The 18,187-nt window shown below is 40.2% G+C and overlaps 1 protein-coding gene across 1 annotated transcript in view; it reads left to right on the top strand.

Moving 5' to 3' along the window:
* Positions 1-18,187, top strand: part of BTBD9 (BTB domain containing 9) — a 417,303-nt gene that overhangs the window by 300,931 nt on the left and 98,185 nt on the right. Inside the window, exon 8 of the mRNA XM_059177843.1 lies at positions 15,173-15,362. Coding sequence (XP_059033826.1) covers positions 15,173-15,362 — 190 coding nt within the window. The remainder of the gene's footprint in view (positions 1-15,172; positions 15,363-18,187) is intronic.

Here is an 18,187-nt window from a genome sequence, read left to right as displayed (position 1 = left end):
ACTTTGGTGATTTGATGAGCTATGGGTTTCTTACCAGTATTTCACTGGTTGTGTAGATTAGCCAAATTCATAGGTATTCACGACCTCAGTGATACCAGACAGGTTTAATCTACTATGGAAGCAAAGTGGTTTCTTTTCCATCATATGCATGGATGGCTATAAACAGGAGTTCCATGGTCAGCTAGTAACTATTATCATACATTCACCCATTTTACTAAATCTTAGCCACAAAAATCTTTTTGTATAAATTGTACCTAATAGATTATAAAGGAGATTCTCTATAAAGGAGATTCTCTATTGGTCTCACTTCCATCCAAATCCCAACTCATTTACTGGACTCTCTTTTCCTTCTCCATAGAAATACACTGCTTTATTTTATTCCTTCTTCCTTCCTTCTTTCATCTTCTCCTTCCCAACTGTCTGATTCTTACGACTCTAGAGAAAAAAAACGGGTTCTTTGAGCCTAAAGATGAAGAGATTACCAGAAGGAATGGCTTTGGCAAGATTAGAATTGTGGGTAGCAGAGGGAGGGGCTTTGGTCTCTGCAAATTTAGTAGGCGATACAGAAGAAATTCTCATGCTGGTGCATATTCCATGATGGAGAGCTTCTGGGGCAGACACAGAGTAATGGTGTCTGGGCTCAGTGGCTTTAGAGAATATGGGCAGTTGCACACTCACTCCTGTGAGCTCAAGCCACTTCTGTAACTGTATCGCAATTCTCTGAATCTTGTTCTCAGCCGGAATGAAGTCAGAACATGGGACCTCACCATTCCGACATCCGCCATTCTTCCTAGCACATATCATTTTCAACTGTAAGAGTAATTCTCATATCATGCTATTTTTATTTCTCATTTGGCTGAGGACACAGGGCATGCAGAGAACGTTATTTGTCAGACAGCAGCTACCCGGCACACGCAGTCCATATAATAGCAGTTAAATTGAGATCCAGAGACTGACAAACAAGCTATAAAATCTAAAAGGCAGGATTTCTTGTGGTAGATCGGTTATAATAATTTTATGCCCCAGTATTTTACATTTGTGACATTTTGTATAATAAACAATTAACTGCCTGCTTTTGACATTTGAAAGTTAATGTGAAGAGAGTTATAAAACAGACACTGTAAACATCACCTCCCAAAGTGAAGTGGTAAATGGCTATCGGCTTCCGGGAGGGTAAGACCTAATTATTCCTCACTGTGCACTCTGTACCTTTTTACTACCAGTTTGGTTTTCATTGTCTTTGATAAACAAGATAATTGATATAAATGAATGTGATCCTGTAAAATGGTTCCCCAATTGCAGATTTTCATGCTAGAGGTATAATTTTCCTTATGGCACATTACTGTTAATCTTTAAATGGATAGGTTGGTTAATCTGCCTTCCATGAGAAGACATTAGGTGACTTGCTCCTTAATCAGAGCTGAGAAAAAAACATTGGGTGTAGCCAAGGGCACAGGAAGAAATGACTAATGGCCACATTAATGAGCAAGAGCATGTGGATTTTTGAGAGGGAGGTTCAGAGTTGGGAATGCAAGAAAACCATGTTGGAGATAAAAAGGAGCTGCAGCCCTCCTCAGGAAGAGGACACAGGCAGTGTGTGTTGAAAAGGGAGGTCTTACTCCGCTGGGCTTTCCCCTCTCCTTCCCAGGCCTAGCTTTTCCCATTTCAGATGCTGATTCCACTGTGCTTAATGATGGGCTCAGGATCTTAAACAGGCAAGCCTTCACGTGCTTTCTTCCTCTTATCTGGCGGTCGAGGATTAGGGCTTTGCAAAAGTACCATTTTGTCCCATAAATTGATGCTCAGCAGACTTGATCTTCTGTTGGGCGGCTCTCTTTAGGAAATGTCAAGAGCCAAGCAAGCAGAAGGGGCATGTAAGTTTGTACCCATTGGGAAGTCTGTGTTAAGATCATTGGCAGTTTGCTTTGAAGAGCCCATTTCTCTTCATGCATAAAGTACAGCCAGGAAGAAAGAATGAAAAAGAAAGTGGACAGATGCTTAGGAGACAGTGTAAGATGGCGGATCCATGACTTCTCTTAGGGGAATGTTACGGCTCAGAGTCATGGCAGTTTAAAAAAGCAATAATTAATAATCAGTTACTTGTCTAGGGCATTCTAATATTTAGTTTTAAAAACTAATTTAAACTCATGGCAGGGAAAGCTATGGTGAAATGAGATTTCTCCCAGGACAGTTCTCTTTGGCAGTGTTATCACACAGCCTTTCAAAGATCCAGCGTGCTCAGGGTAGCTCGCTGTCCGGTTTAATGTCATCTCTTCACCGAAGGCGTGGGCTGCCTTCCTCCCCCGCTCCCACTCTTGAAAGGTTAGCCTTTCTTCAGAATAGTGCAGGTTTTTCCAGCAACATCTGTCAACCTGGCAACGAGTACACCCTAAGGAAATTATGAACATTTGAAGACCATCTATATACTATAGGGAAGCTTTCCTCTCCCTCTCCCTCCCCTCTCTCCTCGTTATACTCCTGCCTTCCCCCAAGAAGAGTGTGGCAGCCACGTGGCATTTACCACCATCCACCTCACTGACAAATTATAAGCCCATTTGTGTCTTTGGTATTTTTAATGTGTTTTGATTTGCTCACTTTATTGTGATAGCTCATGAAACCTCAAAGCAGTGACCCTCCTAGAAGGCAGGCTGTAGGCAGACCCCTTCGTTTAATGACAAGAGACCCCCTAGCCACCGTACATTTAGCACACAGAGGCTTCTTTGGTCTAATGACTCAGATGATCTTGATCCGATTCAGTAGGTCAGAAATTGCTGTCCCCAGCAGATATCGACCGGAAGGAACTGCTTTCTTGGTTATTCTGTAGCTGCCAGCTGCATATTACACTAGCAGGTGCTAATAGTTTTTGTAGGTCAGTAGATTGCTATTGTTCTTCCTTCCTTTGGCCCCTGTTCTTTTACAATTATAGAGTGGCTCATGGAATAAAAGTCTCCCCTCTTGTGTGATACCCAGAGTTCTAAAACACTGGTCCCGTTGACCCCTTCCTCATGGGCAGAAACCTGGTTTTTTCATGGTTAAGAAAGTACCAATCCTGGGTCTTGTGTATCTCCAAAAATCTCAAGGTGCTTTTGTAAGCATCTGATTAATTCGGTCAATACCCATAAGGTAGAGAGAAGAAGGGATTATTCTCGTTCTAACTAAAGCAACCACATCCCAGGGCAGTTACAGACCCTCTGCGAGATGGCCTCAGAAGCCATTTTTACAGAACTGAGGGGTAATTCTTTGGGTGCCTGTGTTGCAGTGCAGGGCCTGGCCTGTGGATGCCAGAGCAGAAGGTGGGCAGAGGTGGGCAGCCATTATTCCACTCAGAATTCAAGTGTGTAGATATGGTTTGAAGAGAGCTAGCACTCAGACGTCAGATGCTGCTTAATAGACAGGTTTGACAATATGCCTAATAAAGTTTATTTTAAAATACTTGCCCCCATTTTTCATTTCCCAAAGCACTAAGTATAAACCATTAAAAGAATAATCGAAAATCCTAGCAAAACCCTCTTCTTAAATTACTTTTATTGTATTTTAGACAAGAATTTTTTTCATCACACATTGTAAGTCTACTGGAAAATATAACATGATTCTGTTTCCTCAGTCTAGATTAACTTTGACCTCCAGAAGGTGGTGTACATTGTATATTTTGCTGAGGCTTTTTTGTGTGATAACTACTTTACTTAGAGGTATGAATAGAGTTGTCCCAGGTCACCTGGAAGACTCTGATTGTCAGTCTTTGAAGCCGGGTAGCCAGATTCTCTCAGAGACCCCAACTTCAGCCCTCAGAAGACATCACCTTCACTCCCCCCATGGGGACCGTTCAGCCTCCTCACAGCCCTGGGCTGATCCCTCAGGCTAAAACTGGGAGAGTGCCCAGTAGGCAAGATTTCCCCTTAGGCATCCTGTGTAGTTTGATTACAGAGGCTCCGATTCTGAAAGCCCAGTATTCAGAAGTTGAGACTCACCTTTACCCATCTGTTTCTTCTAAATTCCAGTCTTGCTCCCTTGAGATTCTTGCAGATTCTTCTCACACAACTCATTCCAGAATGGTTTGTGGGAGCGAAAACAAGTGAGAATTTGGCCTTCTCTCCAATCTTTTTCTCTCTGCCTCCAAAAGGTGTAGCAGGAAAATTCTGCCAAAGCAGAATTGCATACTTGTCACAGATCCGATCAGGACATTTTCCATACAATGTACAGGGCTCCACATATAGTTTGGGACACCTCACTACCAACACTACTTTTAGTAAAAACTCAAATTGTGTAGTTATTAATGCATTTTAAAGAAATATCATTCAAGATCTAAAGACTCAAGAGTTATGCATGATCCCAGAATCACTCCGACTGTATACTGTTAAAGTTTGAACCAGATGCATTCTTCAGCTTATAATAAAAAGGAAAGCTACTGCTTTATTAAAGGAATAGTTTAAAAAAAAAAAAAAAACTTTCTTACAAAAAAGCATTGAGCAAACTGCTCCTTCTTTTGTGGGGCTTTAAAACAACTGTTTGCATATCCTTTGTTCTGTGCCCAGCGTGAATGAGGAACACTCCCCCAGTCTGCGGTAACATCTCGCCTCTTGAGTCACAGACTCCTCATGACTTGATAAAACTTTCAATCAGTAGCATGGAACAAAAATAATTCTGTTGATTTCAGCATCTTTTAGTATATGAGGAAAAATCCATGTAAAACTTACACTACCCATGGAACAAAAAAAAATGCCTTTTATGTTATAACTTTGTAAAATTTTTGAGAGTTTCCAAAAATCACAAAACTCGTTTCAGTGACTCTTTTTTTATGTTTGGAATCCCACCACCAACCCATCCGTCCTCAAACCCCCATCCCTTATCTCCCCATCCCCCGTATCAGCTTGAATAACTTGTCCTGATGTAGGGGGCAGATGTAGTCTCTTTCTGTGATAGATTATGTCCAGAGAAAAGAAAAAAAAAATCACCTCAAAGAGATATTGCCTATTAGTTCAAACACATAGTTGAATGTTTTGGGATATCTTTTTTCTTATACCTGGAAGTGCCTTTGTCCTAAATTTTAAGGCCTCACCTACAGAGTGAATCCCTCTTTGATACACTGCAGTGGTTACTGCTGTTAAACATCTGATGCTTGATTCTTTTAGGTCTTTTGGAATTGAAGATTTTCACAGCTAAAAACCTCCAGCGTTCGAGCCTCACATAAGAGAGTAAACCTCTTAAACAGTTAGTTCTGGACCATGCTATCCTTAAAAGGCTCCAGTGTGAGGAGAGAATGCACTGATCCTAGTGAACTTGTGCCTTTGAGATCCACTGGCCTCACCCACCTCACCTTGGCCCTGGGGATAACCACCTCTGATTTCTCACCTTCATCTTTCAGAAAGCTGCTGTTCCCTCTAAAGTGTTTGCAACTGGCCTTGTAAAGTTTGCATGTGTTTGGGGAAGGGGCCAGGGGGGTGGCACATTTGAAGTTTGGAAAACTTCCTTTCACCTCCTTTCACTGGCTAAATGGAGCCCAGCAGGACTGTCAAAGCCTATATAGTCACATGATTTGGGCGGCCTTGATAGTCTCAGAAGTGGAGCTAGAACAGAAATGACGAGAGAGAGCGTGGAGATCCATACTTCCTAAAACAGATAAGAGTGAAAAGCAAAGAGAAAAGGAAAAGAGGCACAGAGGAGTTGGGATGAGAGGAGTGGGGGTTGGGGGGAGCGGGGAGGGGACAACAGCATTCAAATGGCTTTCTTCCCAGGCTCCCAAGTGGGTGCAGAGAGGTACTTGCATCTGAATCCCTCGGAATTATATTAGGAAGCAGCCCTCATGGAGGTGAGAACTGGGGGAAATTTGGGGAAGGAGTTTACAAGTTGCACATCCTACATAATCAATGGTTTTTCTTCAGCAATGTTATGTACATATGATTGAAAAGTGATTTTTTTTAACCCAATAGATAAAACTAGGAATTAATGTATCTTAGCTCCAGTGTTGTAGAATACATTTTGGTAGCTTTCTGATAGCTTCCAAGAATGATGGGCTTGTGCTCTAATTAGCTATTGTTCTTTTACAGCTGTTAAGACATAACAGCTGTGGGTATTTTCTTCCTGAATAATTTGACCGAAGGTTGGATTGTGGTTCTGTTGGAAGTTTGCATGGTCAGCAGTAAGTTCCTATATAGGCCTAGGGATAGGCGCCTAAGGTGAGTCCCCTTTTTAAAAAAAAAAAAAAAGAAAAAAAAAAAAAGTATAGCTTATGGGTGCCTGCGTGGCTCAGGTCCTGATCTCAGCATCCTGAGATCAGGCTTCAGGTTTCACTCAGGGCATGGAGCCTGTGTGGGAGTCTCTCTCTTCCTCTCCCTCCCCCCTCCCTGCCCCCTACTTGCTCCATGCACTCTCTCTTTAAAAAAAAAAAAAAAGGTATAATTATGTAATATCTAGGTGTGATCTTAAGCTAATAGCCTTTAACAGCCTTAAGAGGCTTTTTGAAAGAAGTTGTTTGTGAACATCTTGGCATAGAGAAGAATCTATACCAAGGCCATTGAGTACTGGTCTGCATGAAACAGTGTACTCTAAGAAAAGGAACAGCCAGGGAAGCAGTGAATGAAGCCTAACACCGGTACAATTTATGAAGATGATGGTCCTCTGCAAGTGCTAAGTGTTATTTCATTTTTAAAAATCTGCTTCAAGTAGGCTCTCCCCCCCACCTCTCAAAGGTGATCTCTGGAGACAGTTGAATAACATGTCAGTCTTATCTTTAAATAGAGCTGGTACAGGTGGCCCTCAGGTCATGTCCTAGTGAAGTAATACTGCCTTTTAAAAAATTTATTACTCCCGAATTAAATTTACTGGCAAGCTGTTGGCCAACCCTGGTGCAACGTACAAACAGAGGACAGTAAAATTGTTCTCAGATCACTTTTTCTGCAGTTCCCCACAGTCTGAATCATCCCAACACACATACACTTGCAGAATATAGACACTTTGTCAACATGCAACTTTTGCATTCAGAGGCAGCAAATTAAATTTGTCTGAGCAGAATTGCTATGTGCACGGAGGGGGAAAGTAATTTCTGCCCAGGCTGTTCCCCTTTGCTTTTTGCTTATAGCACAGGCTATTGTAATAGGTATGTAGTCGAAGGACAGCAAAGGGAAACCAGAAAGAGACAGACACAAGATGCTGGATTTGGGCAGTATGGTTTTGTAAACAAAGTGACTCAAATTGGGGCAGAAATTCCATGGGGACAAGAGAGGAAGCTGGAAGACTGGAAATATAGCGCAAAGCCAAGTCCCTTCCAGATGGCGTTTTTAATAAATTTATCAGACACATTTGAAAGACTGTAATGAACATTCAGTTGGGGAGTGGCTTGGCTCCTACAAAGAAGAAAAACAGTAATGGCACCTTCTGTGCTTCGCAGTCACAATCACTCCCTAAATTTTTCCAGTAAAAGAAACCACAAAACTTATTCAAACCATTGTGTAATTATTAGACGATTCAGCTAGGCAGGCTGAGGTTTGCGTTTCTAGGAAGAGTTAATAAGAGAATTCTTTCCTGCTGAGATGGGAAAAATGGTCTATATGTGTTAGTAAGCTCAGCAGTGACTTTTAGGACAAACCTCTTCTGGAAGAACTCCTGTAGTGTAACTAAGGCAGAGAGCTCTCCCCGCAGGCATAAAAAGAGCTTTTCTGTTCTTTAAAAGCCACACTGTTACAGATATTCCTCCCCTCCCCAAAACAGTTTCTCCATCAGAAAATGTTTTGTCTACCATGAGTGACCAAGCTTTGTGATACACTTTTAGGGAAGGAGAAGCTGAGAGGGCCCAGGGTACATGTGATGCTCACACAGCCGCTCTTCTGCACTGGGCATATTTGTTTCCTTTTTAAGGTTTAGGTCAAGACCCAGACATTGATCATACTTTACTTTTCTAAGAAAACTTTCACTGAGAAAGCATTTTCTTTTTCCTGCCTTATTCAGTAATTTTTAGGTTTTCTAGCTTCTGGGAAGGAACTGTGTTAAGGCGAAAGTGCCACAGCCTACATAAGCATCCTTTTTTCTCACTCTGATTCATTCATTCAGCAGATATTTAGCTAACACCTACTATATGTTAAGCACTGTCTCTTGGCAGTTGGGACTAGAGCAGTGAAAAAAAGGAACACTCCTGCCCTAACGAAACTCACATTCTAAATCTCCAGTGATCATGTTAGGTCAGATGGACATACTGGTCTGGGTATTAAGAATTGGCACAGTGCTGGAATGTTGGGGTCATCCTGGTTGTTTATAAGAGGTCATTATCCAGTGGGTTTGTGCCTAGGTCCCCATTCTTTTTTGCAATAGTTGGTATGACTTGGTCATTATACTATTAATTTGACTCATTATCAGAAAATTGGAATGAGAACTAAAGAAAGTGATAATCTTCTGATTTTGTACCTTATTAGGTAGATACAGTTGCTTATCAAGTTGCCAGTAGAGTTCTAGCAAAACTATTTCTCAAAAGGAAATTTGGGACTTGGGGTCGATTTTACTGATACAATCATCCCTCTGTGTATGTTAAGATGTGTGTGTCTGTGCTGGGCACACTTTGTATATCCAGACTTCGATTAATAAACACTAATGAATAATTATGTCAAAATCAAAGTGATATTTTATCCTCCAGCCCACAGATACAGGATTCTTTGTTAACAAGGCACAATTCTTTAATGTAGCATATGTGTTAGACCACCTCAGTTTCCAGAGAATCAGAGGGTAATATTTCTAGGATAGTTTTACTTAGAGAAAATTTTAGAGACTGAATCTTCTTGAATAAACCCATTTATAAATGTGTCTCTAGAAAAGGAATTCTTAGCACTTATCCCAGCCTTGTTTTCCAGAGAACTTGAAACCATACTAGTAATGATTTTGTGATCATCTCCAATGCTGCTACACTAATCAACCACTAGTCAAAAATCAGATATCTAGGATAAAACTGTGAGGCAGTAAGGTTGCATAGGTGGAGATTGACAAAATCAGGAAAACTCCTCAAAGACAACTGATAAAAACCTAGCAGATGCTACAGAAGATATCAGTGTTCAAAATAATCATAAAAGGTTTTACCCTTTTGGAGGCTTTCTGTCATTCTATATTTTCATAAAAACAGTGTTAAAATGTGTGAAACTTGAAAAAAAAAACCCACAAAATTCCATACGTGCAAAAGAACATAAAGGACATATATGTGAAATTTGGGGAGTAAGAGCACTGGTATATGCTGACCGCTTTGCTGAAGAAAATACTACCAAACCTACATCTGTGTGCGCCCCTCCCACAGTGACACCCCCCCCCCCCGATTTTCAGTGTTCACCATTCCCCAGGTTTCCTTTCTGATCTCACCACACAAGCATGTATCACTAAATGACAGAAGTGGAATCATACTCTGTGTTTTCTCCTCACTTCCTCTCTTCTTAACCAGTTTTCTTTGTGGGACCGACCTTGGTTGACACACATAGCTCTAGTTCATTTGTCTTTCAATACTGTGTAGTTTTTGTTTAATAGTAAAATTTCAGTGACTCAGTGGACAGTATGAACAGATTAGACATGCTTAAAGAGGACTGAACATAAATAATAATTTGAATTAAGAAATTGCCCAGGTAAATTTAATTATCATTGAAAAAGTAAAGTAAAATATAGAGTCTGAGGGAAAGTCTACTCAAAGTCACATCTAACAAACATACCATAATGTGGAAAATGAAATCATGGAAGATAATGATACAAATCAAAGTGTTATTAGAGCCAGGTACTGGTTTGACCATGTAAGACAAGGTTTATAGTTTTAGACTTTTGGCTATTAAATGTGAACCTCAAGTAAATCATTTTTGTATTCACTTAATATAAATATGTTTTCTATCTCTGTTTGTAAATAAATGATCTAAAAAAAAAAAGAAATTGACTAGAATACTTCAAAAAGAGGTACAGAGAGAAAAATGAAAAGAAGGTTAAGAAATGTGGAAGACAGAATGAAAAGTTCCACAGAGGTCCGGTAGGAATTCTAGAAGGAAAAAAAAAAAAAAAAAAAGGAAAGAAAAGGAAGGAGAATCAGTATTCAGAGAAATAATGACCAGAATTTTCCAGACTTGATAAGAGTCACAGATGCTCATATTCGGTCCTGAGAAGGATAAATTCAGTCTGGTTCTAGGTACAACTGAGTAAAATTGAGAAACACCAAAACCAAAACAACAACAACATCAAAACCCACGAAAAACAAAGAAAAAAAACCCTTAAAATTAACTGTAGGCAAAAAACAATTACAAGTTAGAGGGATAGGAGACTTTAGCAGACTTAACAGTAGAACCAGGAGACTATGGAATAATATCATCAAAGTGCTGAAGAAAAACAGCTTTTAACCAGGAGTTCCATATCAGTTAACCTATTTTTCAAGAGTGGTGGCAAAATGCACTTTCAAACAGAGACTTTGCTGAATACTGATGGATGTATCTTAGAAAGAAGGAAGTTGAACCAAGAAGAAAGGAGGATATAAAAAACAGTAATGGTTTTTATATAACCAAATATATTTTTTATAACCAAAATAAATTGGTTAAGTGTGAATAAAGAAGTTTTGATGTATAAAAAGAAGAAATATTAATGAGTTAATGAGTTTCACTTTAAATAGTTAGAAAACAGGAGCACCTGGGTGGCTCAGTGGGTTAAGCCTCTGCCTTTGGCTCAGGTCATGATCTCAGGGTCCTGGGATCGAGTCCCGCATTAGGCTCTCTGCTCAACGGGGAGCCTGCTTCCCCCTCTCTTTGCCTGCCTCTCTGCCTGCTTGTGATCTCTGTCTGTCAAATAAATAAATAAAATCTTTAATTAAAAAAAATAGAAAACAAAACAGAGTAATTTAAAAGGAATTAAAGGAAGAAATAATAAAAAGAAGAGGAGGGATGCCTGGGTGGCTCAGTCAGTTAAATGGTTAAATGGCAGACTCTTGATTTCGGCTCAGGTCTTGATCCCAGGGTCTTGGGATCCAGCCGAATGTTTGGCTCCGTGCTGGGCAGTAAAACCTGCTTCAGAGTTTATTCTCCTTCTCCCTGTGCCCCTCCCCTCCACTCATACATGTACATGCTCTCTCCCCTCCCCGCCCAAAAAATTATTAATTAAAAAATAAAAATAAGGGGCGCCTGGGTGGCTCAGTGGGTTAAGCCGCTACCTTCGGCTCAGGTCATTATCACAGAGTCCTGGGACCCAGCCCCGCATCATCATCATCATCATCATCATCATCATCCATCATCGGGCTATCTGCTCAGCAGGGAGCCTGCTTCCTCCTCTCTCTCTGCCTGCCTCTCTGCCTACTTGTGATCTCTCTCTGTCAAATAAATAAATAAAATCTTTTAAAAAAATTAAAAATAAGAGCAGAATTTAGTGAAGTAGGAAAAAAAGAAATCAACAAAGCCAAAAGTTAGTCCTTTGAAAACACTAATAAATGAGACAAGCTATGTAGGACTGATGAAAAAATAAAAACTACAATTACAAGTATTTGGGATGAAAAAGAGGACATACTATGAAAATTTTTATGCCAGTATATTTAAAAGGATAGATAAAATGAAAATTTTTCCTGGAAGGGCCAAGAGCATCAGAAACAATTTGGAAGAAAAAAGGAAAAGAAGAAGGGGAAGGCGAGGGAAAAAAGGTGTTCACTTTATCAGATTTTAAGATTACTATAAAATTATAGTAAAGCAGCACGGTAAAGGCACAAGGCTAGGCACATCAATGAAACATAACAATTTTTAAAAAGAGACACGAATATCTATGAAAACTGTGTGTGGCTGAAATAACATAAGTTAATGAGGGCAAGTTCATTAAATGGTGGTGGCAAAATTGGCTCATCTTAAGAATAAAAGATGAAAGGGCGCCTGGGTGGCACAGTGGGTTAAGCCGCTGCCTTCGGCTCAGGTCATGATCTCAGGGTCCTGGGATCGAGTCCCGCATCGGGCTCTCTGCTCAGCAGGGAGCCTGCTTCCCTTCCTCTCTCTCTGCCTGCCTCTCTGCCTACTTGTAATCTCTGTCTGTCAAATAAAATAAATAAAATCTTAAAAAAAAAAAAAAAAAAAAAAAAAAAAAAGAATAAAAGATGAAAGTAGATTTTCTCTGTCATGCACGGTATACCAAAAATAAATCCTAAATAGATTAAAGAACCACATGTGAAAGGCAAAGTTTAAGAACTTTTAGAATAAAATACAGGACAATATCTTTATGGATTGAGGGTAGGAGAGAATTTATAAACAAGAAAAGGGAAAGGCACCAATCTTAAAAGATGAATGTTTTACCTCAAAACATTAACCAACAAAAGATTGGCATCCTACAAATCAATTAGAAAGACAGTAAAAAAAAAAAAATAGACAAAACATAAAGATAGGTAGTTTACAGAAGAAAGATGGAGAATGATTCTTGGGTGGGGGGGAGCTTTACAACGTCTTCAAACAGAAAAATGAAAAACTGAAACCACACTGAGATAACAAACTCATCTGTCTGGCATTACAAAGAGTTGGTAAGGATGTGAAGTAATGAGTTGAGAATGTATTTTTACAACCACTTTGGTGAATAATTTGGCAATAGCCAGGAAAATTGAAGGTAACTCATGGCCATGAGTGTAATTCACGCATATATACATGTATAATATCTTATGTATTCCTTTAAGAAACCCTTACCATGTACACAAGACTCTTTTGTTTGTAATCGCAAAGAAAACAGTGATAACAATCAAAACATCCCTTAGCAGGAGATTAGATAAATAAATTTTGACATGTTTATGTATTGAAATATTTTATAGACCTCACATGAATGGACTAGATTTATCTTTCTATTGAATGTTCCTTCATCATGGTTTAATGTTTGTGGTAAATGTTAATATTATTCACCAAGCATTCCCCTTTCTTCTGGGCACACAGCAGGGTCCCACTCTTGAACCCTTTTTGAAGTTAGGCAAGGCTCTGGGACTTGCCTCGAGCCCCGGAATGTGAGAGAGGTGATGTGTGTTACTTTGGGGGATGAGTCTTAAGAATCAGGACCTGGCTTGCTTTCTTCTCATTGCTGCTATAACTGAGGAAATTCATATGGCTACAAAGCCTCTGTCACTTGGGCCCTTGGCTGATAGAATGAGTAAAACCATTTTTCTAATCGTCACTGAACACATAGGGTGCACAAAATATAAATACATAAGTAAATGTGCACTGTGGAAAGGGAGAATGGGGGCTGTTCCTGCAGCCTAAGCTCTATCTACAGTATTATTTTATGTCTCAGTTCTATTTGCCATACACCTTGCGCCACTTCCTTAAGTTCCACCTTCCAAATCACCCAATACTTTCCCTTTTCCATGAGATAGAGGTATCATGACTTGGCCTCCAAATATAGTCCTTCCTTGTCTTTCCAAGTCCTGGGGAACTTCTTTTTGAGCCCCTTCCTTCTCTGCCAGGAAACTGTCCTTTGAGGCTATTTCACTAGTGTGTTTGCTTGTTGTTTGGAGTTAAGCTTGACAGTCAAGGGATTCATCACCAGAAATCCATCCTCTCTTCCTTTCTCCTTCCTCTTCTCCCCCCCCCCTTTTTTAAATCTATGGATGACTTCCTCATCCGCAGAGAGCAAAGCAGTGAAGCAGTAGAAGATGAGGGCTCAAGTCAGGCATGCCCAGCTTTGGAAAGTAAATACATCATGGTATAGAAGATACATGTAAGATTACGTACTCCACGTCATTATCAAGGTGGAAATGTTTTGGCATGACGGTAGTACTGCTCACTCTTTCTCTCTTCAGAGAGTATATAATATTACCCTGAAAACTACAATATATATCTAATGAGAAATTGTCTTTTTTTTTTTTTTCAACCTGTTTTAAAATTATATAAAGTAAGTTGCAAATCTTGAAGGCAAGTAGCTGGGCCTAAGTGTAGTTTGGGTTGAATAATAAATTAAATTAAAACCCCAACACTAGAAAATGCACAGAAAAGGTACTTGGGGACTTAAAAGGCCCTTACCTTTTATTGCTCTCTTCTCCATGGTTAGAGATTCTATATCATTTTTAGATAGCTATCATTTTGTGGAAGCCCTTGGCTTTTATAAATGAACAGGTTGACGTGGATTTGAAGTAGAGAGAGAGACTCAAAATCAAATCAGAGCTGGTGTTTCAGAATATCTCAGTTCATGAACAAAGAGAAGAACATTATGTGTTGAAATGCCCAGAATAATAAACAAACAAACAGAAAAGGTAAACAAGTCATGGCTGAGGGCAACAGTGTATTCTGAAAAGGTATTGGTACCATTTCCTAGATCATCTTCCTGCTTTATGAATTCCAAAACACTGAATCTATGTGTATATCATATTTCTCTAAACAAATTGGTATTTACTGAACGTAACAAGTACATACAGTTTAGAGACTAGTAATAAAACAAGTGTCTATATACCCACCACCTCGCTTAGAAACAGAACAAAGCCAGTACTTCTGAAGCTCCCCTAAGATTTCATCTTGGAAATGAAATCAATTAATATTTGGACCTATTGGTGGGAGTCCCTGCAAGATTTCATTCGCCTCTTCCCAGACACATTATCCAGAATTTAATATAATAATTCCCTAGATTTCCTTTTTAGTTTTATATTTATGTATGTATCCCTAAATGAAGTATGTTTCTAGTTTTGTCTTTTTAAAAACTTTGTATAAATGCGTTCATAATCTGTGTTTTTCTGTGCCTTGCTTTTTTCACTCAACATTTTATGTTTTTCTTGTTCTTTTGGTTTTTGGTGTTTTAGAAGTCAAGGCTTTTTTTTTTTCTTTTTTTCTTTCTTTTTTTTTTTTTTTTTTTTTTTTTTTAGGAAAAGAACATATGGTTTTCAACTTATCTATTTGTACATAACCCTAGTTCACTAAGATCAATTAATGTGCAGTTTCCCATTGTAGTCTTATTTTGAAATGTATTTATCCATTCTGTGTTTTATGGGGTATCATCGTTCCTCATAGTAAAATGCTTCAGGGTTAATTACTACATGAGGTTTGCTTTGTTCCAATCTTGGATTCAACTTTTTTTCTTGAGGCAATTTGGCATGGAAAATGTGCTCATGTCTTGCGATAACTGAGGAGTTCTAATTTCCCCATTATTATTGATGTGAGATGGTAATTCATTTTGTTCACAGCAGCCTACCAGGATATGTTTAGCATCTCTTATCCTGATGTTGAATCTTGTGTTGGGCTCACAGTTCCCATGGAGAACGTTGCAACAATTGCAGATTGCGCCAGTGTGATTGAAGGAGTCAGTCGGAGCCGAAATGCCTTGCTGAATGGCGACACCAAGAATTACGACTGGGATTCTGGCTATACGTGTCACCAGCTAGGAAGTGGTGCGATTGTGGTTCAGCTGGCACAGCCATACATGATCGGGTCCATACGGTAAGAAGGGTCCTTTTCGTTTATTACTTTTAAAACCGAAGACACGTGTGCAGATTCTTTTTCGGAACAATGATGATCCTAATAACTTCAGTGCAGATACATTCCTGTTGTTTGCTCTAAATATTGAAGCGGGGTAACATGGAGAAACAGGGGCTTGTTTGGAGCTCCGATTGGGCTTGCAGCGAGAGTAGATTAGAGGCCTCTCCTGGGTACGGCCCACCTCCTTCTTAAGTCTCAGTTTGTGTTGGCTAAGGATTTAGAGGATAATGTCAGGAGAGGTTGTATAGATTCAAAACTAATTTTCAACACCAATAAATTTACATCTGAGCCAAACATGTGACTATAAGGCCTGGTACTTAAAAAAAAAATCTTCTTAATGAAAATCTGGGTTTTGGATGGTTTTTTTTCATTTTGTTTTATTTTGTTTTCAGAAAGGAACTTTAACCCAACATTGCTTGATTTATAGGATTATATAATTTTAAAATGTGATACTGTTGACACCCCTCAGAGGATATACTTTTAGTTCAAGAGAGCCATGTGGAATGTATTGAATAGGCTGCCCTTTGCTTGCTTTTTTTCTGAACGTTCCAAGGAGGTCTCTGAAAGACTTATGTATATACATTTATGTTTAACAGTAGATAAGGTGTTTTACATGATATCTGAGCCTGCCAGGGGTGGAGATCTCAGTGGGGTGTGACTGCCTACCCCCACCATCATGTTCTACCACATTTGCTCTGTTATTTCCTGTTCTTATGTTCAAGTCTTTGTGTATAAAGAGAGAAAAAGCACAAAAAGTAAGGTAGTAGGATTTTAACCAGCAAATGTGTATTGATGTTTAGGCTAATGACCACAGAGGTTTTTGCAACCTGCTGGTCCCCAGGGCCACCCTGATGAATGATATTGGATTTGTGGGAGAATTCAGACTGTGGATTTCTTCATTTAAATTGTCAACTCCTTTTCATAAAGGGCCACATACAGGTTGAGTAACGCAGGCAACCTATCACACACATAGAGAAGCCTTGGCCTCATGCTGTGGACCAGACAAACCCTCTTGGTGCTTAAGAAAGGGGAAGGAGAAGCCACAGTCAGTCTGGATAAGCTACCAGCGCAAATAAACCTCCATCAGATGGCAAACAAGACTCCATCCTTCCTTTTATCTCAGCTGCGTGCGTTAACTAAGGCAGTCCTAGGCTATCTATTTAGTAATCTAATTTAAGTAAGAATTTTTGGCATTGATGGTAGGAAACTTACCTAATATTTCCCATTATAGTCTATCCCTCTTCACTGTCGAAATCTGGGGAGCCATTGTCCTTCTCCTGTCACTGGCACTCCTTACAGTCTTCACAGTTTCTTTAAGATTACCAGTCGTGTCTCTGAGATTACATCTGCAATTTCTTTCAGCCGGCATGGGGTGTAACTCACCAGAGCCAGGAGATCTGGAATCATTTAAATTGACTAGATACTCTCTTTCTTTCACTTCACCTATTTGGGGCTTCAGTTCTCTCTTTATTATGTTTGTTCTGCCATTTCTAATTTGAAGACCAGTCTTCTCGTCAATGAAGACAGAAGTGAACCAGCATGCTACTTAGTAGCTCTTCCCACTCTCTTCCAATGTTGCCTGTATTCTGTCTGCTTACCTGGTACTCCAGCCCTACCCCCAGCAATGTTACATGTGCATCTCACACCAACATGTTGGACATGGAATCCCATTATCCCCCCTTCGTCCGCTCAAGTCACCTTGAGATTTCCCCCGTCTCATTCAGTGGCACCACCCATGTGTCTGTAGACTGAGCCCAAAACATGACAGACTTCCCGAATTTACTCCTCTCTCTCACCTCCCCTCCTCAGCCAGTTGTCAGTACTGGCTCCTGAAAATCTCACAAAGTCTTCCGCTCTTTCCATCTCCAGTACTGTTACCACAGTTGTACCTTTGTGGTTTTTCTTCTCCCCCTGGTCTGCCAGATTTCCATCTGGCCCTTCCTTCCCCACCTGTAACCATCTCCCCGCCCCAGATCTGACGTGGTTATGCCCCTTCAGGAGAAAATTCAGACGAAGGCATTTAAGAACAATCTGACGTGCTTCTGTCGACACAGCCTTGTCTCCTGCTTCACCCCCATATGTGCCCGTCTCATCCTGTCCAGCTACTCGCAGTTTTGCACATGCCATCCCTCTCTCACCTCTGTGCCTTCAACTCTCGGAACGTACTGTTCTCGTGGCTGGTGTCTCTCACAAATTCCCCATCACCTCTTTTTTACCGGCTCTTTCTCCCCCTTCAAGACTCCGTTCCTCCAGGAATGCTTCCCTAACCTCCCATCATTTCCTGGGCTGATTCAGACCTCCCTCTTCAACAATCCCCATACATTCTGTATGTACGTTCTACTGGAGCATTTGTCATATTATAATCGTTTACGTGCTGTCTCTTCCCAGTCCCCCTGACATATAAAGCCTGTGGCAACTCAGAATAAGCATCCCTTGACAGATCAAATGTGTAGATGAGGTAGTCTGTCAAGGATAGAGGGGAAATTATAGCAGGTACAGTAGGAGAGCTAGAATTTTAGATTCAGCAGGAACACATGAGGTCTCCGCCAGGGTGACAGCTCCAAGTGGGACAAACAGGCTGTTTGTGTGGCAAGGCCACCTTGACCTCTGGTTCTACCCAAACAATCAGAGATGATCGATCTAACTCCAGGTGTCACTGAGGCTTAAAGCAAGAGAGAACAGCGCCCATGTGGCTTTCTTTAATTATGAATGAAAATGGTTCCCCCAAACTATTTTTTCTTTCCGGGACTTGGAGTGGCAGTAATGAGCATGAGCACCAGCAAAGG

Source organism: Mustela lutreola, chromosome 6, assembly GCF_030435805.1.
Source record: "Mustela lutreola isolate mMusLut2 chromosome 6, mMusLut2.pri, whole genome shotgun sequence".
In the NCBI taxonomy this organism is placed as follows: Eukaryota; Metazoa; Chordata; class Mammalia; order Carnivora; family Mustelidae; genus Mustela; species Mustela lutreola.
The sequence above is the reverse complement of the archived record's forward strand: the minus strand, read 5'-3'. Positions and strand labels throughout refer to the sequence as shown.